The sequence below is a fragment of the Hemiscyllium ocellatum genome, chromosome 18, assembly GCF_020745735.1.
Source record: "Hemiscyllium ocellatum isolate sHemOce1 chromosome 18, sHemOce1.pat.X.cur, whole genome shotgun sequence".
NCBI classification, from domain to species: domain Eukaryota; kingdom Metazoa; phylum Chordata; class Chondrichthyes; order Orectolobiformes; family Hemiscylliidae; genus Hemiscyllium; species Hemiscyllium ocellatum.
In genome coordinates this window covers 30,482,784-30,503,757 of record NC_083418.1, presented here as the reverse complement: position 1 = coordinate 30,503,757, position 20,974 = coordinate 30,482,784, and the positions used below count along the sequence as shown (strand labels likewise).

Sequence of the window (20,974 nt, the reverse complement as noted above, 5' to 3'; positions counted from 1 at the left end):
AGTTCTGTATGGATCTTCTCTGTTAGGGACAGTGTTTGGGCTATTGTCCCAGTTTCAGGGCTTTACTGGTGCCCTGGGTAGATCCCAACTCCAAACCAAACCTTTGCACAGGGATACGTTAGGCAAGCACCATATTTGTGTTTACTTGTAATCACATCTGCTTTCTTCAATTGCACTTTAACTGACTTGAGATTGTTTTATGAATTATTTCACAGTTAAAGTTAATGAAATATTTTATATTTCCAGTTACAGTGTAGTACAGAACGTCAAAGAGCAAAAAGATATATATTGCAGAAGCTTTTAATCTCACATAGAACAGGACAAATATTATGATGCTCAATTTCCAATGATTTCAATGATTTTTACGACCGGGAAAAGGGTGCTGATTGGTTTGCAAGTCCACTCTGGCAGAGGCATTGCCATGGAGAAAGCAATGGATAATACTAGGCTCCCATTCATGGGTAATTGAAAACAGTGCAAAGCTTGAACATGTAACTTTTGTTTTCAAAGGCAGATTCCTGCGTATCAAAGTAATTGATAAATAAGCAATGTTACAAGCTCATTATGATCTTAAATTGGTTGTTAATATAACATACTCTGGCTTATTCATTGAATGCTGCCCAATCACAGAATTGTACTTGACAGATGTTTTGTTTTGGATTCTGGGTTGAGGCTGGTTGAGTGTAGCATGTATTTTTGCCCATGTTTGAGATAAAAGAAAGCATTCTAAACAATTAATGTCCTGTTGTATATTTTTCAATAATTTGCATTTGAACATTACAATTTTCTATATTGCTTGTATTGACTCTCCAGGAAAAACATGTGAATCTAGTTCACATCGAGTCTAGAAAATCTAAGCGAAGGAATTCTGAGTTTGAGATTTTCTTGGATTGTGACAGTAACCGGGAACAACTCAATGAAATCATCCAAATTTTGAAAAGTCATGTTAATGTGGTCACCCTGAATCCACCTGACAACTCCTATGCACATGGTGGTGGTAAGAAACATGTCAATGCATCACCGTCAGAGTGTCATGCTGAAATGGTGTCTGCTTTGCAATGGGCCTGATATACGAAGATGCACCATTAGCAATGGGCATAGCTGCATGTGTGTCATTGTACTGTTGGTATGTCAGTGTATGACAGCTTGAGCATGTAATTTGTTGCTGCAGCTGGATCACGCTTGCTGAGCAAATGAATATGTCAGTGTCAACCTATGGGTGTGCCACTTTGTGATAATGCTTCTTGTGCATTTGTGTTATTGTCTAATTATCCCTAATGTGTCTCTTGAGTTGTTTGCACAAAGAAATACAATCATAAACTCTGAATAAGATAATATGTCATCCGTAGAATAGAATTCCATGAATAAAGCTTATACTTTGAGGGATGTCAATAAATTAAAATAGTTAAAATCATTATTTTGTTTATCACACAGATGTACAAATTTATTCCCTTAATGCTGATGGTATGTATAGTTGGACATTCCATTTTTGTTCCAAAATACTATCTATCTGTTCAAATAAATGTCACAGTGTATTCGAAAAGTTAATGAGTACAGAAAGTGATCATATAAGGCATTCTGGAGTCTAAAACATATTATCAAAAAATATGCAATAATATAAACTAAGAAATGATTGCATGTAGTCAATATTATAATGGGTAAGACAATAGAGGAACAGTGATAAGAAGCACAAATGGTGGTATACTTCAGTTTTCTCATTTTATTAATTTAATTCATAATTTGTTTTTGTAATTATAATGTGTAAAATGTCTGAATAGAAATTATAAATTGAATAATGTCACAAATAGAAATTGTAAAGATAATAGACATTTTGTGGTGTAACTAAATGTATAAAAATAAATGATTCATAATCTGGGAAACATACAAATAGAAATTGTAAGTCTTGTAGGGAAATAGATGAATATAACATAGCTTTTCCATGCAAAAATATAATTAAAAGAACACAAATGAATGTTTAAATAAACACAACAAATACAATGATGAAATCCATGAATAGAGAATATAATTGTTACAAGGTAAATGTACCAATAGAAATTATAACCCAATAGGGGAATTGTAAACAAAACTGCTTATACAGGAAGATGAAAAGATTCAATTATATTAAGGAGGAATGTGTAAATAAGAATGACAAATGTGGGGAATTTGTACAAAAGAATAATAAAAAATACATTACAACAATCTGCATTACTGAAAAATAATGTGCCTTCCTTTAATAACATATTACTCATTTATAACTGTGTTTTCCTCTTTATGCATGAGGATATTACTCCTTTATAACTTGTGTGTTATGGTTTTTACACATGTGAATATTACTTATCTATCATATGTCCATTTCTCTTTATATGCATGGCACATTATTCAGCTCTAATAAGCATCCTTCTCATTAAAGATATGCATTATCCAAGATAACAAGCTTTTTTACCCTCTATAATAATAGGATATTATCTGTAATTATGAAATATTATCAATGATAATATATGTTGTCCTCTCTTTTGCTCTCTCTCTCAATGAATATTGAATGTCACCCGTCTATGATATGTTTGCTTCTCAATACAAAATGGAATATTATCCACCTGTGTTCCCTCTTTCTGTCATAAATATTGAATATTATTTCATTGTAATAACTGTGCCCTCATCTTCAGAATGTAGAGTATTTCTGTTATAAATAATTGTTCCTATATAAATATAGAGCATTATCTCTTGATAATAACTTTGTTTTTCAACCTAAGAATAGAACATAAGCTCAGTATTGCTCTTTGGATATAATTTCTGAACATATTAATATTTCGATACAGATGTGTGATATTAATTGAAAATTTGTTCATCTCAAAATACATGGAAAATTATATTTAAGACTCTGAGGTAGACTTCAGATATACGTGATGTATTAGTAGAAAGTGAGGATTGCAAATGCTGCAGATCAGTCAAGAGTGTGGTGCTGGAAAAGCACTGCAGGTCAGGCAGCATCCAAAGATCAGGAGACTCGATGTTTTGGGCATAAGCCCTTCATCAGGAATGAGGCTTGTGGGCCGGGGTGCTGACAGGTAAATGGGAGGGGAGTGGGGCTGAGGGGGAAGGTTGCTGAGAATGCAATAGGTAGACGAAGGTGGGGGAGAGGAGGGTGGAATGGATAGATGGGAAAGATGATGGACAGGTCAAGAGGGCGGTACTGAGTTGGAGGCTTAGGACTGGAAAAAGGTGGGGGGAGGGGAAATGAGGAAACTGGTGAAATCACATTAATCCCGTGTGGTTGCAGAATCCCGAGGTGGAAGATGAGGCATTCTTCCTCTAGGTGTCTGGTGGTTAGGGCTTGGTGATGGAGGAGGTCCAGGACCTGCATGTCCTTGGTGGAGTGGGAGGAGAATTGAAATGTTCACCCACGAGGGGGTGGGGTTGGTTGATGCGGGTGTTCCAGAGATGTTCTCTGAAACGATCTGCAAGTTGGTGTCGTATATTATTGGATTTGAGTTTGATCTGACAGACACAGTTGTTGACACTGTCCACGTTGAAATCTTTGTGCTTATACATCGAAATGCAAGCCTGTTTCCAATTGATATTCTCTGTACAGCGTGTTCTATTTGTCTGTCATTCCATGACAGAATAAGATTCTCTAACCTTTTCTCCAGTCTTCATTGCTGTATCCTGAAGAGTTCTACAATTCTCATCCATTTTCTAAACGTTTTGTTTCTTGGTGCAAATGTAGCTCCTCTTGGTGAAATGTGCAAATGATGGGAGGGTGCTGTTTGCTCATCTTATTTATTTGCTCCTGGTGATATGGTTCTGTGTGTAGTTTAGTTATTTGTCTGTCTTTACAGAAATGGAAACTCCTTGGTTTCCAAAGAAGATTTCTGATCTGGACAAATGTGCGAACCGGGTGCTAATGTATGGCTCAGACCTGGATGCAGATCATCCGGTATGAAATTCTTTGGTGCACTCCACTCTCACTTCCTTCTTCTAGTTATTCCTGTCAGCTTTGTTTGCAGATTTTTCTTAAAATATCATCATGATGATGTTCATGTCATTCTTTACTTGAGATCTGTTATCTGTGGGTCAATGTTATCGCTTCTGTACCTACAGAAACACCACTGACTTTCAGGTAAAAGTGTAATGGCATACTGTGGGCATAAGCCCACCTTTCCCCAGTCTGCCATGCTGCAGTTGAAAGCTACTCCCTGCTAACTTTGAAATTTAGCGTGAATATCTATGGTCAGTAATGTCAGTGTTGGAAATAGAATGCTGTATTTTGGATGGTGTCAGCAGCAGGCACCTATGACCACAAAATAATAATTAAATAATAGAATTTCCACCACTGCACCTAATAAACCTCAGGGGGAAATAAAAACACAAAATTGACAGTGTTGTGAACCATCTTATAGTGAACTGGGAACATTTCACTTACCGATTTTCCCTCACAGTTGTGGAATAGCCCCAAATCTCTCCTAAGTGATCTTTTTCTTGTATTTATTACCACAAGTTGCATGCTTCCAGTGTCAGGAGCTGGTCATGCCATGATATTCTGTAGCACAATTTAGACGATGAACTGAACTGAGAGTTGCTATTTCTTTTGCTGTGCTTCTGATTCTTTTTGCTCTTGTTTTCTCTCCTCTTCGGGACTGTGACCGTTCCTGGCTAGATCTCCTGCAATCCACTTTTCACACGAGATTCTAACTCATTCAAAAACTATCCATTTACACAGAATTAAAATTGCATCCTCCACACTTGAGCTATATCAGTGTTAGTATGTGGATTACTTGAACCAATTCCTCTTGACTAGGGACCAAGTTTCCATTTGAGACGGATGAATGGTTGTGGGTGCTGCTGTTAGATGGAGACTGAGACTGGGCTGGGGTACTGGGACTAATAGTAATAACCCTACTGCCTGGAATAACACTGGCTAATTCAGAACAGGCTAGTGACTGAATGTGAGACCTTCTGGGTCTGAAGGGTTTGGTACTGTGCCTGATTTTTTTTTTACCTCCTAGGTTCATTGAGGTGCATTTTGATACTGTTATTACTATTTAAAGTCTCTTTCACAATTACTTTCTTAACTAAGTTTCGCAATGACTCCGACACTAACTGACTGGTTTCTTATCTGTTTGCCTTGATATTGACAGGGATTCAAAGACAATGTCTACCGAAAACGGAGAAAATACTTTGCAGATCTGGCCATGGCCTACAAACAGTAAGTGTGTTGACAGCGGTCTTGAAATTTATACCATCTCCCTTTTTCACCCATTCATAGTGAAATTATTTGATATTACTATATCAAAATGCTGACTTACAATTTAGTGTCTGGCAGTGTTGCATTTTGCACTGTTACTCTGTCATCTGCTGAAGCTAATGCAGGTCAAGTTGGGGCAAGTTGAGGGAACTGTGGCAATTGGCAGAGGTGGGAATCTTTTTATTCACTCATAGGATGTGGACATCACTGGCTGGACCAGCATCCACTGTACATCCTCATTACTGTTGAGAAGGTGGTAGTGAGCTGCCATCTTGGACCACTGCAATCCATCTCACATAAGTTCATCCACAGTACCATTTAAGGAGAGAGTTCCAGAATTTTGAATCAGGATAATAGACAACTGTTGGAGTGTTTGCAGTGGGTTTTAGACAACTCACATTGTGTGACAGACTCAACCAGAAATAATTTTAAATCTTTTTTCTCATATTGAATTTTGTAATTATCAATATAAATGTTGAGGCTGAGCATTGGATCATTTATCATTTCACTGATTTTGGATCAGTCTCAAGCAGTTCCACATCCCACATAGCATCAAGCAAAAGCTTAAACTCCTTTGCATTGTTCCATAATGTTAGGAATTATGTTTTTTAGACACAGTAAAATCCCTCCTACCTATTCTACTGTTAAGGTCTCAGAACAATAGTATGACAGATTCCCATTTTCCAAGTTGATCATTCTGAGGCTTCCTGACTAAAATTAAATATTTAGTGCAAAATCTAATTCTGGCTTGTATCCATTTACGAACTGGATTGAGACAAGACAGACTAATTTATATAGATACCTGACAGACAACAGGAGAAGGGGAGCTTTCATCTAATCTGTCTATGCTGGATTGAAACCCACCAATGCAGCAGAGATCAAAGGCCAATGCACTTAATCCTGTCTGTGTCTTGGAATTTACCTTTGGAAATTGGGTCCAAGACTGGACAAAAGGGGGAACGTGTAAAAGCAAATTTGACACTGGTTGTTTTGGAATTGTAACAGCATGTTGAAAAAAAAGGAGTAATTGTTGGGCTGAGCTGGCTACAAGTTGAGTTTTAAAAAATTTGCTCACAGGATGTTGTAGTGGTTACAACATGGTCAGCAAGGTGAACCTCTAGAATATGAGTTCCTAGACTGGGGCTATTAATCTGGTCCAGTCAGGGAGCCTTGGCTGACAGATATAAATAGGAGTGTCAAAGGTTCTGCTGGCTCTGAGAGCTGGCCCTGAGGAAGCTGGAACAGTGTCAAGGACTCTCCATGTGTAAATAAAGGGTGACTTGTCGATGCGATAGCGGCCTTGGGACTTATTTCAGATGTGAGTTAAAAGGGCTGGGATAGCATTTGTTTTCCATCTCCACCTTCCCTTGAGAAGATGATGGTGCAGTGCTGTCTTGAGCTGCAACTGTTCACATGGTGAAACCACACCTAGAATGCTGTTTGAGGATTTTGATTGACAGTGAAGCAATAGCAGAAACTACAAGCATCTTTCTTTGTTCTATCATGGCAAGTGGGCATTGTTGACTGTCCATATTTGTCCTTGAGAAGGTGGTGTTGAGCTGCCTTCTTGAACCATTACAATCCATGTGCTACAATCCATGTAGACCCTTAGGGAAGGAATTCCAGGAGTTTGAGCCAGCTTTGCTACATAGTTCCAAATTGGATGGTGTGGATGGACATGCAGATTAATTGGTGCTAGAGGTGTATGGGCCAAATGCTGGCAAGTGAGACTAGATTAATTTAGGATATCTGGTCAGCATGGATGAGTTGGGCTGAAGGGTCTGTTTCCATTGCTGTACAGTGCTATGACTCTATGACAGACTTACTATTTTAATAATTTAAAACTCTGTTTTCAACTATTGGATAGAAAAATTTCTCACAGAATAAATTTGGAATAGTAGGAATCAAGTTTGATCTATTCCTAATTTTCCATTAGTTGGTATTCATTTGACCTACCATTAGTGATCACAGATGCTGCATTTAAAGTTGAGAAAAAACAGAAAATGCTTCAGCAATGCTGTACCTGACCTAGGAAATATTTTACACTGACATTACAAGTATAAATTGCAAAGCTTTTCCTAAATATCTGGTAATTGGAGTACAACCATTTTGGGTACATATTAATGAAATAGTTGCAGTCGGACACTAGGTGTTGCGATGGATTCAGATGGTTTGTAACTGTTGCCTGCCAAGGAGCTAGACTGTCCTTGATTGACCATGACCTGTCTCTGCAGTGGTGAGCCTATTCCACGGGTGGAATTCACAGAGGAAGAAGTGAAGACTTGGGGCACAGTTTTTCGAGAGCTGACCAAGCTGTATCCAACCCATGCCTGCAGAGAATATTTGAAGAACTTGCCTCTGCTGACAAAGTATTGTGGCTATAGGGAGGATAATATTCCGCAGTTGGAGGATGTATCCAGGTTCCTAAAAGGTGAGTCACAGCAACCATGGGAAAATTATTTATCCCAGTCTACTTTTTGGTAAGAAAATTGTAGAGCCATTAAATGATTTGTAAGAACAGTGCATTATAATCACAAGAGGACACAGTATTGCCCTCTAAATGCTGTATTTTATACTTTTCTAATGTTGTGTGCTGTAAATCACGTTCTCTGTGGTTTGGTAACTCATACAACACCATCTGAGATTTAGATGCTATGACATTTATGAACTAAACTTTTATAGTCACCATGTTCACTTCCCAAGTTATGGTCCTCTGTCTCACCCACCCCCACCACCCCTCCTCCCCAACCAGTGCCCCTCAGACCTAGGATACCAAGCCATGCACATTCACTCACTCCCAATGCTCTGTATACCCTCAATTCCAAAGTATTCCCTTGTACCCATCCCCAATGGCCCCTTACGCTGTTCATGCCAGTGTATGGTTTTTTTAATGTTCATTCACCTGTATAGAACCAATGAATCCAATAGTAACAATAGCATGCATGGAACATCTGGAAATTGATAGTCATTCATTCATAACTTTTTACTTTCTTAAAAGAAACTTACTTTTATAAGGCTGTATTAACATATCTATCATTTAGACCTTTATGTTGCAATGACAGAAATTACAAGCACTTTTCTTTATTCATTTGTGGGTTGTGGGCATTGCTGGCTGGTCAGATTTATTTTCCATCCCCAGTTGCCCTTGGTGAGCTGCATTTTTCAACCGCTAGAGCCTATGTGCTGTAGATAGACCTGCAATGCCCTTAGGGAAGGGAAAACACAATTTTGACCAATGACAGTGAAGAAACAGTGATCTATTTCCAAGTCAGGCTGGTGTGTGACTTGGAGGGGAGCTTGTAGGTGGTGGTGTTTCCATAAATCTGGTGCCCTCGACCTTTTAGATGGAAGTTGTCTTGGGTTTGGAAAGTACTGTCTTTGCATCTTTACAAATTTCTGTAACACATTTGTATATTCTAAACACTGAGCATCGGTGGTGGTGGAAGTGGATTTTACTTATCTTATGTAAATAAAAATTGTGCAATAAACACAAGATTACAGGGGAAGAGCTGTAATCAAGCAATTTCTGTGGCTTAGTTGCAGCTAGATTAACAGAAATCTTTGTTTTGAGCCAAGAATGCATAATGAGGCTTTATTTTCTTTATTACCAAATTATCTATCAATGTGGAATAAAACTATGATATTTTTTACTCATGTAACTTATTTAATTGCTCAAGTTATAGATTTTATTATTACTATTACCATGATAACACCTGTCTCTTATCTTTCAGAAAGGACTGGGTTCACTATACGACCAGTAGCTGGTTATCTGTCTCCCCGAGATTTCCTGGCTGGTCTGGCATTTCGGGTGTTCCACTGTACTCAGTATGTGAGACACAGCTCAGATCCCCTCTACACCCCTGAACCGTGAGTCTTTTATTGGCAGTGGCTGGGTGTGAGACTAAGTAATCAGAGCTATTAGAGCTACTTCCAGTACATTTGTAATAATTGAACTGCTGAAAGTAAACAGAATGTTAGCATCTCTAATAAGATTTCTGGATCAATCCTAATACTCAGATACTTTTCTGATGAAGGCATCAGAATAACAAGTGTCTCTGCTTTCCATTACCAATGTGCAATGGAAGCCCAGGAAGAATGGCTTATAAAATTATGTGAGTCTTCTATTCGAGAAGATAGTTTTTTTAGATTAGATTAGATTCCCTACAGTGTGGAAACAAGCCCTTCAGCCCAACCAGTCCACACCGACCCTCCGAAGAGTAACCCACCCAGACCCATTTCCCTCTGACTAATGCAAATAACGCTATGGACAATTTAGCATTGCCAATTCACCTGGCCTGCACACCTTTGGACTGTGGGAGGAAACTGGAGCACCCGGAGGAAACCCAGGCAGGCACAGGGAGAATGTGCAAAAACCACACAGACAGTTGCCCGAGGCTGGAATCGAACCTGGGACCCTGATGTTGTGAGGCTGCAGTGCTAATCACTGAGCCACCGTGCCGCCCTTAAAGTTCATGAAGGATAGAACTGGAGCCAGTTGGTTTTGTTCCATTTTATTTTAAATGATCAAAGTTTGGGAGAAGATTTGTAGCTCGGGTGCTCGTTGTTCTGGTTCTGTTCGCCGAGCTGGGAATTTGTGTTGCAGATGTTTCATCCCCTGTCTAGGTGACATCCTCAGTGCTTGATACATCTACCTATACGTCCTGATTGGGAATCTAGAATGAAGGGACACAGTCTCATCATAAAAGACAGCAATCGAATTTTAAGATGGGAGAAAATTTCTTCACACAAATGCTTGTGAATCCTTGAAATTCTGCATTCCAAAACATAGTGGATGTTCAGCTGTTAAGTTTTTTCAAAATGAAATGGATTAGTTTTAGTTGTTGAGGAAGATGTGGATCCTACAGGAAGGGACAGTTAAATAGTAGATCAGATATTATCATATTAAATTACAGTGCACCATCAAAATGATGAATGGTCTCCTGCTATTTCTTCAGCTCATATGCTTGTGAAATGTCAAATAGACCTACCACAATAATTTATAGCAATTCCTTTCTCTTGTGCTTCTTTTTCAGTGACACATGCCATGAGCTGATGGGACACGTTCCTCTTCTGGCTGAACCGAGTTTTGCTCAGTTTTCCCAGGAGATTGGCTTGGCTTCTCTGGGAGCTTCTGATGAAGCAGTTCAGAAACTAGCCACAGTAAGCTACAGTAAATTGTGATTCATTTGGAAACTACAACGATATGATATGAGCTGTTGATTGTGCTTTGTTTATGACTGTTCACTGTTGATTAATTTTACAGTGCTACTTTTTTACTGTGGAATTTGGTTTGTGTAAGCAAGATGGCCAACTCAGAGTCTATGGAGCTGGTCTGCTGTCTTCTGTCAGTGAACTGAAGGTTAGTGTCACCCTGTATGGACAGTACAGTGATTTCATATAATTAACATTTCAATGAGGTGAGGTGAATGTTACAAGAGGGACATATTTGTCAGTTTCTCCAGTCAAAAGGTTGGTTGACACCTTGCCAACTTGAAATTTGTCTTCCCCACAGTGATAAAAGGTAATTCCTGATGAAGGGCTTTTGCCCAAAAAGGTTGATTTTCCTGCTTCTCGGATGCTGCCTGAACTACTGTGCTTTTCCAGCACTACTCTAATCCACAGTGATAATACGCTGGGGACGGCCTTTATGACTTCAGACTTCACTAAGTAGGAATTCCCATTCTGAGAGCTGCCAGGCAACCTGAATGGTGCAGTTGCTTTGTCACCCCAGCAGAGCCAGTGCACTGTAGCACCCATTGCCAAGTCCAAGAGGAGTTCTGAGAAGAATAGCTGTGACTCCTGGACTCAGTAAAAATCCAGGTATTTAAATTGGGTAGAGATAGGAGATCCTTGTCAGGGAGTGGTGGATTGTGTGGATGATGTGGAGGATTTTGGAGATCAGGGATGGAGACTGCGGTTACAATCCTGCTCATAGGTGCTTCTGCTTTGTCTCTAGTAACCCCCTGAAGAAATATTTATGTCTTGCTCATCATTAGTCCAAGCAATGAAGTCTGTTGGGCTGTTCGCCTCCTTTCTGCCTTCCCCAGCAATCTGTGTTGTAACAGCAGAGGAGGAATGAAGTGCTTAATTGGCCACTTAAGGGCCTCAATAGGTTTAAGGGTGCATAGGATAACTGCACCTCCTGTGATATGGGGGATTGGTGGTTGGTAGCAGTGCTTCATTATACACATAGCCAGATGGGTCTGTAAAATTCACCCAAGGGATTACCCATTCTATTGTTACTGCTTTCCTTTGTGCAGTGCTACACTTGAAATTATCCAAAGATTGAAGAAACTGTCATTGTAACTTTCTCCTCATCTCCAACCTCACTTTCACCATTGTAACTTGACCATTTTTTTTATTTTATCACAGTGCCAGTGGGCATTGCTCTTCTCTTGTTCATTCTAAAATCCAAATAAACATCCTCCAGGTTAATCCATCCTCTTCACTGAATTGACTTTGATACTCATTGCACCAGATTCTACTGCAAAGTATTTGTTGCCAGGTCCACAAATTCTGAAACTCTATATCTTCTCCCAATTCTCCTCTCTTAACATCCACAGACAGCAACAAGTTATAGGTTTGGTATTAACTCTGAATCTCTCCTATTCCTTGCAACTTCTGTCACGTTGTTTCATTTGCATTTGTTTGTTTCGACTAAGTGGCAAGACAGCAACTGCACTTCTTACTTTTGAGGAACACTAATCTGCTCTTTGTGAATTTTGTAGTACTCACTCTCAGGAAATTCCAAAGTGAAGCCTTTCGATCCAAAAGTCACTTGCAAGCAGGAGTGTCTCATCACTACATTCCAAGATGTCTACTTTGTTTCAGAAAGTTTTGAAGATGCCAAAGAGAAGATGAGGTAAGCAGAAGTGCTGGTATGAGGAAGATAGTGAATTAAACACTGAACTTTCAATGCCATGATCTGAATTTAAATCCACTTTAAGCTATTATGGTAAAAATATGTTACCTGTGAAATGAGTTGGGGTAGTTGTCAAACTGGATCCTAGCAACATTCATCTTATTCAACATTAATTGACAACTAATTGGCATCTTAATTATAAACTTGAATGATTCTGCAAAATCGACAACAAAAAAATGTCAAGTGGAGCAAAAGGAACTTTAATTTCCATCATATGTTGACAATAGATCCTGAAAAATGTCAAGTTATGTCTTCTCCAGCTCTTATGTACCTTACTTTGGCTACAGATTACAAAAAAAGACAGGTAATTAACTCCACTCTTCTCAGGAAAACATTTAGACATCTATTTAGCTCACTATCTTGTAGAATTAGACTATCTGATAAGTGCAATGAATCTATATAAGCTATTTGAAAAGTAATGAGACTAACATTAAGTGAAGAGTTCCATTGAAGAGACACCCAGTTGAACCCTGCTTATCAAGAAGGCCCAAGAACGATTGCTGTTTGATTTAACTGATCAGCTTGGGGCTGAGAAACCCTTTATAATTTCAAACTTTTCTCTAATGATAGAAGTGAAAATCAACCTGATTCCAATTCAGTTACTTGTCCTGGTAAATACACATGTGGCAACAAATTGTAGGCTAAGAACATGCTCCTTTTTTTTTCCTATCCACTTTTCCAGAAGACACTGACTCTTATAAGCCCTTTGGTACCTTGCACAAGTGGTCACCTTTCATATTTCAGCCTTTTCGATCAAAACACGCAGGCTCTTTTAACCAGCCAATGGACCACAACGTAACTGTTTGACATAACTCATTCAGTACACTTAGGAGAGCAAGTTAATGGAGAGTAAGAAGGAGTGGCAACCCCAGGCTGCTTTTCTTTTTTCATCCAATGCCACTGAAGCCAAATTGTTCCCACTAATGAGACCAGCTGGCTTAACACAGACCAGGCTTAGATCCTGGGATCTTTTGATCAGTTTAGCTTAAGAAACTCTATTTTGGTATGTTGATACAGAAACCTTTTCAACCCGAATTTTATCAATTCTGTTTTTGAAGGGAATTTGCAAAGACCATCAAGCGCCCATTCGGTGTGAGGTACAATCCATACACACAGACTGTGGACGTTCTGAAGGACACCAAGAGCATCACAAACGTTGTGAGGGAACTTCGACAGGAGCTTGATATTGTTTCAGATGCCCTCAGCAGGATCAACAAGCAATTTGGCATCTAACCCTACCCTGTCGCTGCCTCGATCCCTTACCCCTGTTGCAAGCTCATACCTGGTTGTTATTCTTAAGGCATGATTAGATAATACCTTGACCAATTAACTAACCATTAACCTGCAAAATTACAGCTTGTGATAGCATCTTAAAAAAAACAGACTGTATCAGAATGCCCTGGTTTTGAAGTAATCTGTATTTGGAAAACAAGCATCCCATTCATGTAAACACCAATCCTTGTTCAAGTTCTTATCATTACGAAATATCAAAACTGAATCAGGCATCCAGGCCGTCATATTAAAACATGTGCTCTGTTCCTCTCTGCATAGGTATTGCCAGAGTGTCTGAGTGTTCTCAACATGTTCCATTGATTATTTCAGTATTGTAGTTCTGTGTTCTGTCAGGCAATTCTCCATTTCCTCGCAAGGTTCAGAGTAGGCAGTTACAATTCTCAAATACGCATTCAACAGTTTCCATTATTCACATTGTTGGACCTGCAGGACCATTGGAGAGAGCCTTTTACAAAATAAAAATACCACATTCTTCATTTATTCATTGGCTGCGATTTTAAAAAAATGTGAATAAATTGTCTCCTTTGTGAACATGACAGAATTCCTGAGGAGCATTGCTCATTGAAAGTTCCATGAATAGAAATAAATAGAGTAAATGGATATGCACTGCCTGTCAGAAGAAAAACCAGCATACCCGCAGCTCCAAGAAAATGAATTCGAAATTAAAAATCAATTGAGGTTTAGTCCAATATTGGAGCCTGCTGCACTGACAGGTAGTCTTCATTGAAATAAATTAACTATTACAAGGTTTGGATGATTTAGATCCTGACTTTTCTTTAAAATAAGTTGGGCTGGTACTGCCAGAGAGCAGAAATATAAATTCATGAAGACGATCCAGAAGGGATTCCTCTGTGAAAGTTTTTATTTGAGATAATCAGCCAGAAGAGAGAGAAATTTGGATTTCCCATTTTTGCTGAATCAGAAATATCAACAACAGAGTGAAAATTCTGACCTCCACAAGTTCCTGTCAGGACAGTTTTTGGGGGTGAAGGGTTTAATTCAGCTTCCAGGCCATTGGTGGGTTATTTATTTGGTGTAATGATCTATCCTATTGGAATGCACAGGGTTTCCATTCCTTGGCAGTCACTCAGGAACAAGCAGGCATTGGTGTCTTCAGGAGCTGCTAAGAACAATTGAGGAAATCTCAGATGATAAATTCCTGTCATTTGTGTGAAATGATGGGGAAGGTATAGATTACACCCAATTACATTGTTGGGAGTGGTCAAACAGGGAACCAATGGAGCAGAATATCTAGGTTAGAATCTCTAAGATGTCACATGAAGTATCCAGTGGGGATACACTGGGCTCTGAAACTTGGAATATTAGAGCATTGGTGGCAGGCTTCATATATTCTGAAGGATTTAATCTTGCAATAGTTTACAATTGGAGTATTATCTGATGATGGTTGAAGGTGCAGAATATAATCCAGTATCTGGCTTCATTAGCTGGTATAATGATCATGCATGACTGTTATGCCTCTGGGACAATGGTGTACCCTCTGCATGCCCACTCAGTTTTGCAGGTTAATGTTGGCAGTTGCTGACTAGAGTAGAATGTTCGCTGAAATCCCACTGTCTTGCAATAGTTGTCACTCTGAAGATTTGGAAGTTGTTGTGTGAATGATTTTCATATTCCCTGACTGTCAGCTGTAGTATTTGCATATTGATTGTTGTGTTTGTACATGCATTCACAGTCACCAGTAATGCTTTTTGCTCAGAAAATCATTGTTTTAAAGTAACCAAGCTTTCAGTTCCTGTCTTGGGGGTGGAACAGTGAAAAAGCAATATTGGAGTAAGTGTTCAGTTCTAAGCAAGTCCATTTGGTAGCTGGATGGAAGCTGAGATAATTGTAATTGAACAGCAAAAACGAGTACAACATTGAACCCCAACTTGGTTAACATTCACAATGTGAAAGTGCTTTTGAATTAAGATCCAGATGGAAGGGAAGAGGGTTTCTAATGAGTCCTGCTACTTTAATCTAGTACTATGCATAGAATTTGGGATTAAATGTGTATGTATTAAAATGAAACTGGGATTGTGCAGGAAGAGACTGTACTTTCAGTTTATGTGTAATAGATATTAATAGCCTAACAAGGACAAATTATGTTTCATCTCATGTAGACACAGTTTTCAATTTTAAAATGCTTGCTGGATCTAATTCTAGATGGTAACTCTAGATTTTACATGTGCTTGTCCTTGTGCCAAATTATTTGCCCAATGCGCTTGTGTTTCACTAATAAAGGACAGATTTACTCAATAAGATTGTTGTGTGCAATGACTGAGCCTAACTCTCAATGGTAGTGCAATGGAGTTTTGTTTCCACTTCTCAGGAGTGGTCACATGTACATGGTACAACCAAAATTCTGTTTGATAAACACAACTTTTTTGAATAATTATGGCTGAATCGTTATACCTTAATCTTCCATTTGATATGTATTAAGGACAGTACTTCAGCATATCACCGTATCATCCACAAATTCAATACATCATCCAGCTACAGGAGGTTGGTGAGCTCAGTTGGCTGGATGGCCAGAGTGATGGCTGATGTTATCATGAATGACTTTCCTTCTCAACCATTCCGTTTGCCTGAGGCGTGGTGACACTCAGGTTAAACCACCACTGGTCATCTCTCTAATTACCATCCCTATGGTTTGGTAGGACTCTGGCATATTTACCTTCATGGCAAGTGGTGGGGGTTGGTTTAGCTCAATTGACCAGATGGCTGGTTTTCAATGTACGTGGAAATTGTGGATTCAATTCTGTCACTGACTAAAGTTACCATGAAGGATTCTTCATCTCAACCTCTCCAGTTGCCTGAGATATGATGACACTCAGGTTAAATCAACACCACTGGTCTCTCTCTCTCTCTCTCAGTCCTGTGGTATGGTAAGAATATGGTATCTTTACTTTTACTCAAATATATAATATAATAAACAAGAGGGGCCTCAGTGACAAGAATAGCTCTGTTAAAACAAAACACTCTTTGCAAATTACCTGAGGGACAATAAGCAATAGAAAATAGGTGCAGGAGTAGGCCATTCTGCCCTTCGAGCCTGCACCATCATTCAATATGATCATGGCTGATCATCCTTAATCAGTATCCTGTTCCTGCTTTATCACCATAACCCTTGATTCCACTATTCTTGAGAGCTCTATCCAACTCTTTCTTAAATGAATCCAGAGACTAGGCCTCCACTGCCCTCTGGGGCAGAGCATTCCACACAGCCACCACTCTCTGGGTGAAGAAGTTTCTCCTCATCTCTGTCCTAAATGGTCTACCCCGTATTTTTAAGCTGTGTCCTCTGGTTCAGCACTCACCCATCAGCGGAAACATGTTTCCTGCCTCCAGAGTGTCCAATCCTTTAGTAATCTTATATGTCTCAATCAGATCCCCTCTCAGTCTTCTAAACTCAAGGGTATACAAGCCCAGTTGCTCCAGTCTTTCAGCGTAAGGTAGTCCCGCCATTCCAGGAATTGACCTTGTGTACCTATGCTGCACTCCCTCAATAGCCAGAATGTCTTTCCTCAAATTTGGAGACCAGAACTGCACACAATATTCCAGGTGAGGTCTCACCAGGGCCTTGTACAGCTGCAGAAGAACATCTTTGCTTCTATACTCAATCCCTCTTGTTATGAAGGACAGCATGCTATTAGCCTTCTTCACTACCTGCTGTACCTGCATGCTTACCTTCATTGACTGGTGTACAAGAACACCCAGATCTCTTTGCACTGCTCCTTTACCTAAATTGATTCCATTTAGGTAGTAATCTGCCTTCCTGTTCTTGCCACTAAAGTGGATAACCATACATTTATCCACATTAAACTGCATCTGCCATGCATCTGACCACTCACCTAACCTGTCCAAGTCACCCTGTAATCTCCTAACATCCTCCTCACATTTCACCCTGCCACCCAGCTTAGTATCATCAGCAAATTTGCTAATGTTATTACTAATACCATCTTCTATATCATTAATATATATTGTAAAAAGCTGTGATCCCAGCACTGATCCCTGTAGCTGTATGATGTGGGAGCTAGCTGATCCCATTGTGTACGGCAGTGACCACATCTGCAGCAAGTGTCGGTTGCTGGAAGAACTCCGGATCAGAGTTAATGATCTGGAATCTGAGCTTTAAACACTGCGGCACATCTGGGAGGGGGAGAGTTACCTGGACGCTTTGTTTTAGGAGGCAATCACACCTGGGAGATTAAGTAATTCACGTTCAGCTAGTGATCAGGCACATCAGAGTGTGACTGTAAGTGAGGCAGGTAAGGGGAACCTGAGTTCAGGAGTGGAGGAGCCTCAGCCCTTGACCTTGTCCAACAGGTACGAGATTCTTGCTCCCTGTTCGGATGAGGAAAAGGGCTCTGGACAGGATGAGCCAACTGACCAAGGCACCATGGTGCAGAAGGCCATTCGAGAGGGGGGAGCTAATAGACAAGTAGTGGTTATAGGGGATTCTATAACTAGGGGGACAGATAGTATCCTTTGTAAGCTGGATTGGGAGTCTTGCATGGTGTGTTGCCTGCCCAGTGCCAGGGTGCGGGACATCTCCGACCGGCTTGAAAGGATATTGGAGTGGGAGGGGGAGGATCCAGTTGTTGTGGTCCACGTTGGTACTAACAACATAGGCAAAGCTAGGGTGGAGGACCTGTTTGGGGATTACGAAGCACTAGGCAGGAAATTGAAGCACAGGTCCTCAAGGGTCATAATCTCCGGATTACTGCCCGAGCCACGTGCTAATTGGCATAGGGACAAGAAAATTAGGCAAGTAAACACGTGGCTAAGGGATTGGTGTGGGAAAGAGGGATTCCACTTCATGGGGCATTGGCATCAGTTTTGGAACAGGGGAGATCTGTACCGTTGGGACGGTCTCCACCTGAACCGATCAGGTACCAATGTTCTAACGAAGAGGATAAACAGGGTGGTCAGTAGGACTTTAAACTTCTGAGTTGGGGGGAAGGGAAAGTGAAAGCGACAGGAGTATGGCGTTAAATGGAAAGATAAGCAGCAGGATAGCATGTGTCCAGGCGGATTTAAAATTGAGGCAGACTGAGAATGCAGAAAAAAAGCAAGGATAACTTAGGACATCATATGACTTCCAACATCTCTAATGATAAGGAAGTTAGCATTAAGGCACTTTACTTGAATGCTCGTAGCATTCATAACAAAGCAGATAAACTAATGGCACAGATAATAGTGAATGATTATGATGTGGTAGGCATCACAGAGACTTGGTTACAGGGGGGTCAGGACTGGCAGTTAAACCTCCATGGTTTTTCAACTTATCGAAAAGACAGGGAGGTGGGCAGAGGGGGTGGGGTTGCCTTGTTAGTTAAGAACAAAATTAAATCTATGGCATTGAATGACATAGCGTTGGATGATGTGGAGTCTGTGTGGGTGGAATTGAGGAACCACAAAGGCAAAAAACCATAATTGGAGTTGTGTATAGACCTCCTAACAGTGGTCAGGACCAGGGACGCAACATGTACCGGGAAATAGAGAAGGCATGTCAGAAAGGCAAGGTCACATTGATCATGGGAGACTTCAATATGCAGGTGGACTGGGTAAATAATGTTGCTAGTGGATCCAAAGAAAGGGAATTCATGGAATGTTTACAGGATGGCTTTTTGGAACAGCTTGTCATGGAGCCCACAAGGGAGCAGGCTATTTTGGACCTAGTGCTTTGCAACGAACCAGACTCTATAAAAGATCTTAAAGTAAGGGAACCCTGAGGAAGTAGCGATCATAATATGGTAGAGTTCAGTTTGGAGTTTGAAAGAGAGAAGGCAAAATCAGATGTAATGGTGTTACAGTTAAATAAAGGTAATTATGAGGGCATGAGAGAGGAACTGACAAAAATAGACTGGAAGCAGAGGCTAGCGGGGAAGACAGTAGAGCAAAAATGGCAGGAGTTTGTGGGTATAATTGAGGACACTATACAGAGGTTCATCCCCAAGAAAAGAAAGATTATCCGGGGAGGGATTAGACAACCATGGCTGACAAAGGAAGTCAGGAAATGTATTAAAGAAAAAGAGAGATCCTATAAAGTGGCTAAGAACAGTGGGAAGTCAGAAGATTGGGAAGGATACAAAAACAAACAGAGGATAACAAAGAATGTAATAAGAAATGAGAGGATCAAATAAGCTAGCCAGTAATATTAGAAATGATACTGAAAGTTTCTTTCAGTACATAAGAAACAAACGACAGGCAAAAGAAGACATTGGGCCACTTCAAACTGATGCAGGAAGCCTAGTGATGGGAGATAAGGAAATAGCAGGAGAACTTAACAAGTACTTTGCGTCAGTTTTCACAGTGGAAGACATGAGTAATATCCCAAAAATTAAAGAGAGTCACGGGGCTGAGTTGAGTATGGTTGCCATTACGAAAGAGATGGTGCTAGAAGAGTTAAAAAGTCTTAAAATTGTTGAATCTCCTGGCCCCGATGGGATACACCCTAGAGTTCTGAGAGAGGTGGCTGAGGAAATAGCGGAGGCATTGGTTGAGATCTTTCAAGAGTCACTGGAGTCAGGAAAGATCCCGGATGATTGGAAGATGGCTGTTGTAACCCCCTTGTTCAAGAAAGGATCAAGACAAAAGATGGAAAATTATAGGCCAATTAGCTTAACCTCAGTTGTTGGTAAAATTCTAGAATCCATCATTAAGGAGGAGGTTTCTAAATTCTTGGAAGAGCAGAGTCTGATTAGAACAAGTCAACATGGATTTAGTAAGGGGAGGTCATGCCTGACAAACCTGTTGGAATTCTTTGAAGAGGTGCCAAGTAGGTTAGAACAGGGAAACCCAGTGGATGTGGTCTATCTAGACTTTCAAAAGGCCTTTGATAAGCTGCCACACGGGAGGCTGCTGAGCAAGGTGAGGGCCCATGGTGTTCGAGGTGAGCTGCTGGGATGGATTGAGGATTGGCTGTCTAACAGAAGGCAGAGAGTTGGGATAAAAGGTTCTTTTTCAGAATGGCAGCCGGTGACGAGCGGTGTCCCGCAGGGTTCAGTGTTGGGGCCACAGCTATTCGCATTATATATTAATGATTTGGATGAGGGGACTGGGGGCATTCTAGTGAAGTTTGCAGACGATACGAAGTTAGGTGGACAGGCAGGTAATACTGAGGAAGTGGGGAGGCTACAGAAGGATCTAGACAGTTTGGGAGAGTGGTCCAGGAAATGGCTGATGGAATTTAACGTGAGCAAGTATGAGGTCTTGCACTTTGGCAAAAAGAATAAAAGCATAGACTACTTTCTAAATGGTGAGAAAATTAGTAAAGCCAAAGTACAAAGGGATCTGGGAGTGCTAGTCGAGGATTCTCTAAAGGTAAACATGTGGTTGAGTCCATGATTAAGAAAGCGAATGCAATGTTGTCTCTTATCTCAAGAGAGTTGGAATATAGAAGCAGAGATGTGCTACTGAGACTTTATAAAGCTCTGGTTAGGCCCCATTTGGAGTACTGTGTCCAGTTTTGGTCCCCACACCTCAGGAAGGACATACTGGCACTAGAACGTGTC

The 20,974-nt window shown here is 40.3% G+C and overlaps 1 protein-coding gene across 2 annotated transcripts in view; it reads left to right on the top strand.

Annotated features, from left to right (window-relative positions):
• LOC132824170 (tryptophan 5-hydroxylase 1) overlaps positions 1–15,577 on the top strand; it is a 29,135-nt gene extending 13,558 nt beyond the window's left edge. The window contains exons 3-12 of one of the 2 annotated variants that reach the window (XM_060838448.1): positions 814–997; positions 1,435–1,464; positions 3,837–3,934; positions 5,136–5,203; positions 7,477–7,673; positions 8,974–9,109; positions 10,276–10,402; positions 10,506–10,601; positions 11,971–12,104; positions 13,223–15,577. In XM_060838448.1, coding sequence (XP_060694431.1) covers positions 814–997; positions 1,435–1,464; positions 3,837–3,934; positions 5,136–5,203; positions 7,477–7,673; positions 8,974–9,109; positions 10,276–10,402; positions 10,506–10,601; positions 11,971–12,104; positions 13,223–13,397 — 1,245 coding nt within the window. In that variant the 3' untranslated portion in view covers positions 13,398–15,577. The remainder of the gene's footprint in view (positions 1–813; positions 998–1,434; positions 1,465–3,836; positions 3,935–5,135; positions 5,204–7,476; positions 7,674–8,973; positions 9,110–10,275; positions 10,403–10,505; positions 10,602–11,970; positions 12,105–13,222) is intronic. The other variant, XM_060838450.1, reaches the window with a different exon arrangement.
• The last annotated feature ends 5,397 nt before the right edge of the window (positions 15,578–20,974 follow it).